This window comes from Globicephala melas, chromosome X, assembly GCF_963455315.2.
Source record: "Globicephala melas chromosome X, mGloMel1.2, whole genome shotgun sequence".
Classification (NCBI taxonomy): Eukaryota; Metazoa; Chordata; class Mammalia; order Artiodactyla; family Delphinidae; genus Globicephala; species Globicephala melas.
Window position 1 is genome coordinate 34,839,255 of NC_083335.1, and position 12,285 is coordinate 34,851,539.

At 42.3% G+C, this 12,285-nt stretch overlaps 1 protein-coding gene across 1 annotated transcript in view; it reads right to left on the reverse strand.

The window, feature by feature from the left end:
• The window catches only part of TMEM164 (transmembrane protein 164), a 161,823-nt gene that overhangs the window by 77,716 nt on the left and 71,822 nt on the right, over positions 1 to 12,285 (reverse strand). The window contains exon 3 of the mRNA XM_030835750.2: positions 7,880 to 7,929. Within this exon, the coding sequence (XP_030691610.1) occupies positions 7,880 to 7,929 (50 nt within the window). The remainder of the gene's footprint in view (positions 1 to 7,879; positions 7,930 to 12,285) is intronic.

Sequence of the window (12,285 nt, forward strand, 5' to 3'; positions counted from 1 at the left end):
CATTCATATGTACGGCTTCCTCTCCCATGCCAAGAACAGTCTTAATAAAGCTGCCCAGGTCAGAGACAGTCTCTCAAACACCCTTTTCAGTCATGAGTCCAAAGCTAGACCAAAAAGCAGCTACCTCTGAGGTGAAGATGCCAAAAGGCTGCTCCTTTGGGGGTTCCAGAGCAGCGGGTCTGCTGAGCACTAGGAAAGGGGGTGCTGAGACGGTGAAACCACTAAGACAGCAGCTTCAGCCTGAGCCCACCTCATGAACTCAGGACAGTCCTAGAGACATAAGTCTCCCTGGGGAGAAGACTGCTGTTTAAAAACTTGAGTGTATAATAAATGGGATCTAGAGAAAGAGAGGGTCACGGGGCTACTGAACTCTCATGATACCATGTGGCCCCAAGGCCAACAGGGCATCAGTCTTGCAATGCCAAGATCACATGTCAGGCTGTCGTAATTGCCCTCACGCGCCCCCATGCTTCCCTCACCTACCTTGGCTCACACCCGGCCTCCAGACCTCTTTCCATCCAGCAATGCACCCCTGCTCTCTGTAGCACAGATGAAATTTCATCTCATCTCCTTCAAAAGCCTCTCCAGATTGAGTCAGCAGACACTCATGACCAAATAATACTGCTTGCATCACAGGTCCACTCCCTTCCATGGGTACATGAAAATAAGCAGATTTAAGGGGTTCAGCGTTGGGAGGTGGGGGTGCCCGTACCCTACACTTCCTGAGGCAGAGGATGTAAACCAGCTCTGGGCTATGCACTTTTCTTACCTGGGGTGGGGTAGGGGAAGAGTTCTCTGCCATGGGTGCTCACAAGACAGCTGAGTTGGCTGGTCACAACCCAAAGCTAGTCACTCCCTTTTCCTCCATCTATTCCTTCAAAATACCCCAGCTCAGAGACGGGAACGTTCCAAAAGGCTGGCTTCTCGAAGAGGTTCCTAGACCCTTGTGAAACCAAGAATTCCATCCTTTTCTAAAGCCAGTTTTCAGCTTGCTTTTCGGCATCCTGGCTGCTAAGAGGCTACTGGCACTCAGAGCCCTCTATGGTGGCGGGATCCATGGAGACGGGGAAGGGGGAGTGAAAGCTAGCTACCAAGTGATGACGACTTCTTCCTTCCAACAGAGAGCACGAAACTCCGAGCTACCCAGCGCTGCCCAAGGCTGCCCTGGCCATGCCTGCAGGTCACATGACTGGTGGGCCTTCAGCACCAAGCCCGCCTTTCAGGTGCAACAGAGAGCTCTTAGATGTCCTCCGACTTCAGCTTCAGATGGGGCACGACCATATAAATGGATCTGGATGTGGTAACTCTGCTCTAAGAACAGCATTAAACACACCAGAGACCTGCTTCCCCCAGGGAGGTGGGAGGCCACGGTTAGACTTCAAGCTCTTTCCAGGTCTTAGAAACGCTGAGGGCTGCCAAGGCTAGAGCTGGGAAGTTGGAGAATGTTTTCCACACCACTGAGAGAAATGTGGCTTGGGGTCCTGAGAGCAGCGTTGTTTCCAGAGGTGAAGGGCCCAGGTCTCCAGCTGACAAGTAAATCCTAATGGCACAAGAATCTTGGAAAGGAGGTGCAGCAACAGCTGACTCAGACGAGCGGCTGTTCCTTTTTATCCAGTGAACCTGGATAAACTAGGATAAACTAGAAACTAGGAGTTTCTAGCCTTGGGAAGAGACCAGATCATCTACAGGAAGCATCACCAGTCGCCAAGAAGGAGGGACTGGCTGGCTTTTCAGTTGCATCTGATATGAACACTTGTGACAGCTGCAGAGGTTCCCCAAGCCTCGGGAGGAGAAAATCCCCGCTCTGATCGTTATGCCAGAAAGTGCGACTATAAACTCTGGGTATCTCTATCCCTAAAGAGCATGGGATGATATCACCAGGATGAACTGCAGCTTTCCAGAACCCCACCCCGCTGCAACTATGATATTCCTTTTAAATACTCGAGAAATCTGTCTCACTGCCTTTGAGCTTTGAGCAAAGTCCCTGTACACATGGAATTTCCTCTTCCCTCCTCCTCTCTTTCTGTGTGCTAGATTGAATGGCTCTAAACGCAGGGTCAGCAAAATATGGTCCTCCTGTCACGTTTGGGTCAGGAGGGGGGTGATTTGTGTGGTAAAATACACATAATATCAAATTTACCATCTTAACCATTTTTAAGTGTATAGTTCAGTGGCATTAAGTACCTTCAGTGTTGTGCAACCATCACTGTCATCCGTCTCCAGAACTTTTTCGACCAGTCCTCCTGTTTTTGAAAAGTTTTATTGGAACACAGCCAAACTCATTTGTATACATACAGTACTGTCTATGCTGCTTTCATGCTACAACAACAGGTATGTAGTTAAAACACAGATCACATCACCTACAACATCTAAAACATTTATTATCTGGCCCTTCATAGGAAAAGGTTGCCGACCACTGCTCTAAACCAAAATATAGCGAATTCCTCGGCAGTCCAGTAGTTAGGACTCTGCGCTTTCACTGCCAAGGGTGTGGGTTCGATCCCTGGTCGGGGAACTAAGATCCCGCAAGCTGCACAGCGCGGCCAAAAATTAAAATACATATATATTTAGACACACACACACATATATACATACATACACACACACTGGATTTCTAGTTTAAAATAGCATTTGCTTAACCACCACTAACACAGCCTCTCCCAGCTTTCCACTAAAATACCTATCAAGATACAGAAAATGAGAAAACTCCCCCAAATTACTGAAAACTTAGACTAATGTCCATGTTGTCACAATAATCTGGAAGAAATCTCCATTAGCAATAAACCTAAGGCTGAAATGAGAAAAAAAAAACAACCTGGGGCCAATTCGTGCAGCAGAAACCTGAAACGAGATAGTAAAACACTGAGACCTTACAGCACTGTCAGCCCCATGGCTTAGCAATGGAGAGTTCATCTAGGAACCAGCAAACTGGACAGCCATGCCTCCACTACAGGGCTACCGTTTGCAAGGAAAACCAACAACTCCCAAAGCTGGTCTATATCCATTTGGAGACTCCTCCCATACACCAAAAGGGCTGAAGTGATGGCTTCGGTACTGTCACACTGCATTCTGGGAGTGGGAGACTTCACAAGTAAAACTCAGGGACCAATGCACGTTGGAGGCTGTAGTTTTTCACATACTTTATATGTTCAGCGTGTCAGAGAATCTAGTAGTAGGACTAAGCGATTCTATATGCGTCTAGCAGAACCCACCAGATGAAGCCGCTAGACACTGGGAAATGGGTTGGAAGCTCTGGGCATCAACCTGGCCACCAGGAGTGGAGCTGAGAAGGGGTTCTAACCAATACCAAAGAGAACATGAGGATACTCAAATGAAATCCACGTGCCCTGTGTCTTGAACAAAGAATAAATCAATCTTCCTTCTAATATGCATAAACACACCCCCAAAGACAGCATGCTTCCTATGAAAACCTCTAGCAGCAGAAGGGAAACGTGTATCATTCTGAAGACTTGGAGGAAGCACAAAAGTCTACATTTAGTGTCTGAACAAGAAGAAATATTTTAGAAGATGGCATCCTCAAGAGAACACAAGAAAACGTGGACTCTGTGAAACAGGTATAGAAAGCCACTGGAATCAAAACATATTGAGAAGGAAAGACACCAAACTGGAGTGAAGAGAAAGCTCAGCAAACCAAGGAAGAATTACGAAGAAATATTGTTGCAGCAGAATTAAATTTCACATTGGAGATGGCAAAGAGCAGAATCTACCAAATTCATAGTATGGTGGTCAAATCTGAACCTCTCCCAAGTATGCAGAGGAAAAAGAAAGCTGACCTTAGAAATCCAACAAAGGTTGTTATTAGGAAATCTATTAATGCAACGCACCAAATGGGGAGGTCAAAGGAGAAAACCCAAATGAACCTCTCAATAGATTCTCAAAAAGCGTTAGCTAAATTCAGCAAACATTCCTGATTTTAAAAGGGGGGGTTGATAACTTAAGAATAAATTCTTTAACATTATAAAGGATGTTTAATCTTAACCAACAAACAACATGAGAGTCAACAGAGAAAACACTAGGAACATTTCCACTAAAATCAGAAACAAGGCAAGAATTCCGGCCAGTACTACTATTATTTAACATCGCCCTGGAAGTTCTAGTTAATACAATCAAACTTGAAAAAAGTTGCTCTTTGAAGGGAGATAAAGTTATCCTATGGAAGTTGATACTATTAATTTCCAAAATAATCCAAGTGAAGCAACTGAAAAACTACTAAAAGAGTTAAGCATGGTGGCCAAATATAAAATAAACATATAAAAAAATCAAAATCTTTCCTATGTACCAGTAATAATTAGTTTGAAAATATAATAAATAAATGATACCATAAACTACAAACTGTCCAGGAATGACGTTGATGAGAAATCTGCGGGATACACCATCCACACACACACCCTAGAATAAATTAAGAAATCTACCATATGTCTTTTCCCGGATAGAGAGACTCACTATGGTAATGACATTAATGAAATTTTAGGTTTAAAGTAATTCCAATCAAAATAACAGTATTTGGAGGAAGAGTCTGACAAAAACATTTTAAGTTCATTTGGAAGGAAAAAATGGTTCGGACTAGCTATGAAAAAAGTGTGAGTAAAGGAACAGTCTGGGAAGAATGGTGAAGAGAAATCTGGCCTGCTGGCTGTTACAAATACAAGAGTCTGAAATTGGTGGCAAACTCAGCAGAGACATCGATGGGATAGTATAACAAGCCACCCAAATAAACCCTAGTTTATCAAAAGCATTTGATAAAATACAGAACCATTTCCGTTTAAAATATCTCCAAGTAAATGTGGAGACTATTTAAATATAATAGACTATTTGACAAATACCAACAGCAAATATGGAGGAACACCATTTCTATTTGAAATTAGTTATAGACAGAGTGGCCCACCAGCATCATTTTTATTTAACGCTGTCTTTGAGTTTCTAGCAAAAACAGAAGAAAATGAAATAAATGATATAACCATTGGAAAGAAAAGATAAAACTAAAATAAAAGTTACCAGAACTAACAAAACAATTAGGTAAGATAGCTAGATATAAAAACTATTTTTAAAATTAATAAACTTTTTCTATTCTAGCAAGAGGCACTTAGGAACGGAAAGGAGGATAGTATTCCACTCATAACAAACAAAAAAGTCCTTAAATCTTTAAGAATAAATGTATCAAGAAAGGCATAAAACAAGATCTGAGCAGATGGAAAGAAATGCCATTTCTTAGACAAAAAGAGCTATAGGTTTTAAAAAATCAATTCTTACAAAACCGAAATATAAATTTAATGCAATTCTAATTAGAATCCCAATAGGGTGGGGTTGGGAGGGCTGAATAAGTGATATTAACATGTGCAGAAAAGAAAAAATACCGAAGAATAGCCAAGAAAAATATTATTGAATCTAATGTAATCCAATCAACATGATTTAGGTACACAAATAGACACACAGATGAAACAGAACAGAGACTCCATAAATGGCTCCTCGTATATAAAAAGTGTGATGACAAAGATAACAGTTCAGTTCACAGGGGAGAGTAAGGATTACTTAACATATTATGCTACTGTCACTGGTTATCCATCTTTGAGAAAACAGTCTTAACAAAGACTGGGAACCCAGAAGCTATAAGAAAATAATCATATTTGGATATGAAAAAGATTATGTGGAAAAATATACCATCAGTAAAGTCAATATATACAGATTTGGGGAAGATATCTATAATAAAGATGGTAGACCAAGGGCCAATATCCAAAATACACAAAGAGGGCTTACAGGTTAAGAAAAATATAAATAACCCCTAGGAAATGGGCAGATAATATGAACAGATAACTCAAAGAGAAAATCCAATTGGACCAAAAGAGAGAGAGAGAGAGAGAGAGACAAAACCAAAATGCATTAGTAGCCAAGGAAATACATCCATTAAGTTGTCAGAATTATAAAAGAACCATAAAACCTTATGCTAGTAGGGATGTGAAACAAACAATAATCTCATATGCTACATATAAAAGGGAAAAGTGAATTATAACAGCCTGTTTTTGTAAATCAATCTGGAAACAAATATTTATTTATATATAAACATTTGTGTCTGTGTGTATAAATTGAAAGCACCAGTATATAAGGGCATAAGCACAATGATGTTTAATTCAAGCATCGACTGTAGTGGCCGAAATCTGGAAAGAATGTAAATGTTCATTAGTAGGGGAATAGCTAAATAAATTGTGCATCCATGAAATATTTTCCAGTCTTTTAAAAGAATAAGAGCCATACCAAGAGGCTTTGATAGATTTTCATGAGATGAAAAAAGTAGGATGTGTTAAAGTATATACAGAATTCTATTTTTATAAAACAATTAACAAAAACAGCAAAACATTCCAAAACCCGTGTGTGTGTGTGTGTGTGTGTGTGTGTGTGTATGCGTGTGTATACCTGTGAGCATGGAGAAAAATATGGAAGGATACATACTGGTTTGGTAATATACAGGGATGATGTGGAAAGGTAGAGGCAAGGGACAAACCAAATAAGGAAAAGGACAGGGTAAAAAGGACCACTATAAAAAAATAAATCCAGCAGTTATATTTATGTATTTTATATGTACAAACACACATAAATTGAATTCAATTTAGAAAAGATACAATAAAAAAAACTAAATGTGGTCTCTGCTTGTTAAACTTTAAAAAAACCAAAAAAGGAAGGCAATAACCAAAATAATCTCTTGGTGGGATTAGGGGTGGTGTTTATTTTCTTCTTTATGTTTCTGCATTTTCTATAATGAGAACTGTTACTCTCATAATAATGAAATAAAACCAATAAATGTGACTTTTAAAACATGCCACTGAAAAATTGAGCCCATTTTGGGAAATCAAGGGGGGAAAACAGGGTTAAATACACCTTCCGCTTAGAAGCTGTCCAAGTAAGAGCTTATGAAATCAGGATCCATTACCCCTCAACCAGCAGAAAGTTATTCACCTTAGGCAAGAGACTAAGTGGCTATTCCAAGGAGCTATCTGAAGCAGCGAATAGGGTATGTTTTCCCCTACCTAACACTTAAAAGACTTAACTAAATCAGAAAGCCATTTACACCACTCTCAATTATCTAAGGATTGGCTGGGCTCTTTACTTTTTGCCCTCTGTCTCTGGCTTGCAGCCATTTCCCTGCTCAGAAACAGCTCCAAAATGGGGGCCAGAGAAGGGGGAAAGAGACAAAATTAATTGGGTCGATTTAGCTTCTCATTAGCAACTCTAATAAAAGGTTTGATAAATGAGATGGTCACAACTCGTGGTTAAAATGAGGCTTCCGGGACTCTTGAGAATTTCATTTAAGCAAACTTGCCTTCAGACAAACATGATTTGCCTGCAATACACTTGAATGGATCTGATGCTTTTCTATTTTAAAGAAAGTCAGGACCTGTAATAAGGTGGTATTTTTCTCTCCTCAATTTAATTTGCACTTTAACAACAAAAAAACCCCCCATAAAAACACAAAACAAAGTCCTTCAAAGTATCCTCAGTGGAACAGCAGGACCACAGTACAAAGATTCGCTAAAGGAGGGAAGCTGTCTCAAGAGAAACTTGAGCACACTCAAGAGAAACTTTACGAGGACGGCAAACTTCCAAGGGGGAATGTCTTGGCCATAAAACACCACCACAAAGAATCGCGAAAAAGGATCTGTCAGGGCCTGACAAAAGTACAAAGGCCAAATCTCCACATACAACATTTGCCTGTTTCATTGGACCCTTGAAGACTTTTGTCCCTTGGGAAGCCCAGACACAAAGCACTGCAGGTTCAAGGTGGTCACAAGCAATGTGTTCATCATCCTTTGTTATCAAACAGACAAGGCAGTTCAGCAATGGCAACAGAAAAACAATCTCCCCTTACTTGAAGACGACGACAGCTCCCGGACATGGAGGGCAGGCCAGGAGAAAGATCTGCAATGGAAAAAAAATTAAGTATGGTTATCAAGAGAAATGCTGGACACAGTGAGACAGTGTTATTTTAATAATAATAATTAATAACCAAACTCTTACACAGAAAATGTAACATAAAAGTCTTTAAAAGACAAGCAGGTGGTTTTCCAAACATGTCTGTGTTTGCACATGCATCTGTGTGTGCCTGTCTGTTCCGGCTGTGTGTGTGTGATGGGGAAGGGGTAGGTCGGGGAGAGAGGGAAAGAGATGGATGAAGAGCGGAAGGAGTAATTGGTGGAGGGGTAGGAGATGGGGAGAGCTTTTCTTAAGCCATTTCAGCCTCTAAAACACTTCCTCTTAACCTCTAGAAGACTCAATTTTTCAATTCTTCAAGTTCAGCATGACACGAGTAGCCAGTATGACAAGCTTTTAACCTAGGACAAGTAAAAATGCATTCTGAGATAGGACAAATACACAAATGCCATCTGGTTTGCCTCCCATGGGGGAAGGTGGGTTAATCAATACCTAGCTTTCCCAGATTTAGAAAGAAAAATACAGGATGCCAAGTTAAATTTGAATTTCAAATAAACAATGAACAATGTTTTAGTGTAAGTATATCCTGAATAGTGTATGGAACGTACATATACTAAAACATTATTCATTGTTTATCTGAAATTCAAATTTAACTGGACAGCCTGTATTTCATCTGGCAATCCTATCAATATTGCCACCCCTCAGGCCCTTAACCTCCCTTTGATTTTGAAGGGGAGCAGAATTTGCTACCCCAAAGTTTGTTTCTTTGGCATAAGGATTACTTTAGGCTGGTTGTTTTTAAGAAACAACAGACATAGGAAAAGCTCTGAAAACTGTGTAGAAGTTACCCTTCTGTAAGAGACATCTACACTTATAAGGAAAATCTCCATTTGTTAAGGTGTCTCCCTCTAGGAAAAGAAGGAAGACTCGAAATCTCTAGAAACTCTCAACAATGGAGAAGCAAGGACCTAAATCTGCCTAACCACCTTACCCTTGTTCACTGTGCTTTTCCTGGTCACCTCCAGGAACTGGTCTCCTCCACCCCTACCCACCAACCAACACTCAACATCTTTCTTTTAACTTTGGCTGAAGGTGGTATTTAAGGTGGTGGATTGGGCCATTTCAGGGAGTTAGTCAGTTTTCCTGAGTCTCCCTCATGTATACAGGAGGTATACATGTTTTTAAACTTCCATTGTTTTTCTTCTATTATTATTATTTTCCTCCCTCACATTTGATTGGTTTGTTTCGAAGCATGACGAAGTGGGTCCTCTTCTAGTCTCCCTGCTCAAACCAAACAAAAAGAACCTGGTCCTCCTAAGAGACCATCAGTTCCATGCTACTTGGTTTGAACTAGGCCTGGGTTACAGCCTTCAAAAACCTACAGCCGTGGCAGTCTGACTGCACCGAAGCACTGGTTCTCAAGAGGGACAAGGAAAGCCCTGCAGAGCACTTATAAAATGAGCAAATTCCTGGGCTCCCCCCATTGGGAATGCTGATGCCAGAAGTTTGGGGTTCCGGGAATCTGCGCATTTTAACAAATGCCCCAGGAGATTCAAACACTCCAGGCAGCCAGATGTGCTGAAGGTTTGATCAAAGACATTCAGGAAAAAAAAAAAAAAAAAAAAGACATTCAGCAGGAGAAGGATTGACAAAAGAATGAAACTCATGTTTATGGAGTTACCTTACCTACAGTGACTTAATGGTGAGGATATACAAAATCATTGATATGTGTCCCTCTCTTGTGGTGAGCATTTATGAGCAGACATTATCTGCATTATGGGCTAGTTTGGCTTTGTCACGAGTATATTCTTTATATTCCGTCCTTCAGTTCTCTCCGAATCTACACTTAAGAGGAAAGGGTACTATAAGGAAAATCACTATAAGTAGAGACACCTGCTTGAATCCCTGCCACGAAGAAGAGAAAGGATGGAAAAGAAAAAGGGTCTTGAAAGGAACACGGCCAGGAGTCCATTACCCACACAATACTTCATCAGAGAACCCCGCCAAGAAAATATCCATCGAGAACATGCCTTTCCCCTGTGGATCAATTTGATTAAAAGTGCAAGACCAATGACAATTGCAGGTCCACAATTCTTTAACTGCAATCGCCAAATCCAAAAAGCTCTAAAAACCAAAAGTCTGTTTTTGGTTTGTTTGGTTTTTTTTCAAAACTAATTTGGTAGCAGATATGACTTGAACTGAGCTGGGGCTACTTACAGACTTTCTTTATTCCATTTATGGTGAGTATACACACATCTTCCACAAAAAGAATGTATTTTGAATACGGGGTGCTGTCCCAGACCCCACTGGGAGTGTCTGTAAAACACGTTCACTGGGGCTTCCCTGGTGGCACAGTGGTTGAGAATCTGTCTGCCTGTGCAGGGGACGCAGGTTCAAGCCCTGGTCCAGGAAGATCCCACATGCCGTGAAGCAACTAAGCCCATGTGCCACAACTACTGAGCCTGAGCTGTACAGCTCACGAGCCACAAGTACAGAGCCTGCGTGCCACAACTACTGAAGCCCGCGCACCTAGAGCCCGAGCTCCTCAACAAGAGAAGCCACCACAATGAGAAGCCCGCGCACCTCAACGAAGAGTAGCCCCCGCTCGCCACAACTAGAGAAAAGCCCACATGCAGCAACGAAGACCCGACGCAGCCAAAAAAAAAAAAAAAAACCACGTTCACTGTATTGCCTTTCTAAAATCCAAATAATTCAGACTTATGAAATACATCTGACCTTAATGGTTTGGGACAAGGATTGTCAACTTGGAATTTCAATCATCCAGACATGAACTTAACCCCACTCCTCAACCCCACCTGTCAGGAGCAGTCCAAGAAAGAAACAAAGCCGGTATTCTTTACCACTGTCCCAGCAGTAAAGTTACTCACTGTAGGCAAGGGACCAAGTTGGAGGCTGTACAGAGTTACCCAGCATCAGGCCCATCAAAGGCTACATTCAGAAGCTACAGTATATAGGAAGCAGACAGGGGCCCCTAACCACCTTGGAAAGAATACTTCTGGAGTCACCTAAGAGCCATGCCAGCAGCCCTCCTGAGCTTCTGGAATACCCTAGATACTTCCAACATGCGAAAACAGAGAAGCAAAAATGCGACACTGGGCCCCACTGTTCACTCTTACTTTTCTATACCCACAGCCAAGAGGAGATAAGCAGATTCTTGGGGGCCAATTTCCCTGTAACTGCTCCATTTGGCTGGTTCTGATCCACGACAGCCCTATGCCAGAGGCCCAGAAACCTACTGAAGAAAGCAAGCCTCCGGTCCCAACTCACTCATGCATCTGATTTCTCTTCAGGTAGCTCTGCTAGTCTTGACTGTAACTGAGTTTCCGACAGTTACTTTCCTGTGGCCATGTCATTTCCAACCAGCACGTTGGCCTTCCTCGTCTTGCCTGTCTATTCCCAACACCAGGATAGAGGGTATCTTTTTCAAGCAACCTTTAAAGCAGATACATGTAGACACATCAAAAAAGGAGATTTGAAAAATGACCCCAGGGACTTCCCTGGTGGTGCAGTGGTTAAGCATCCGCCTGCCACAGTGGTTAAGAATCTGCCTGCCAATGCAAGGGACATGGGTTCGAGCCCTGGTCCGGGAAGATCCCACATGCTGCAGAGCAACTAAGCCCGTGCACCACAACTACTGAGCCCGTGTGCCACAACCACTGAAGCCCGCACGCCTAGAGCCTGTGCTCTGCAATGAGAAGCCACCACAATGAGAAGCCCGCACACCGCAACAAAGAGTAGCCCCAGCTCGCCACAACTAGAGAAAGCCCGCACTCAGCAACGAAGACCCAACACAGCCAAAAATAAACAAAATTTTTTTTAGTTTATATGAAAAAGGATCCCAACTCCATCGTATCTTTTTCCAGTAAACTCACAGTCTCCCCTGGCAACTTCATAGATTTATGACACTAAACCTCTCTGCTTTGTCATGCTGGAGCCACATCCATAATCACCATTAACCAAAGGAGAGGAGTGAAGATAACATGTTAATTCAGAGGCCCAGAGGCCCCCAGCCTTGGCCCGAATATCCCTGCTCTCTTCTTTGATTGGCTGCCAACTGCCTCCAAATTTTGCCGGCGTTTGTTTCAGCCTAGCAGACGGAAAGCTAAACTATCCCTTAAGCTGCAAACAGGGTGGGAAGAGAGGACACTTGGAAGTACAAACAAGGACGGCAGGAAGATGAGAAGGCATCTGAGCACATCCCAGCACCGACTCGGCACTCTGTGTTCATGCTGCCATCCGCCCAGCTGGGCACCTGAAGAAAAGGGCGTGGGCAGGGAGCACACAGAGAGATGCTACAAAGCACTTCCACTTACCCATCGCCTG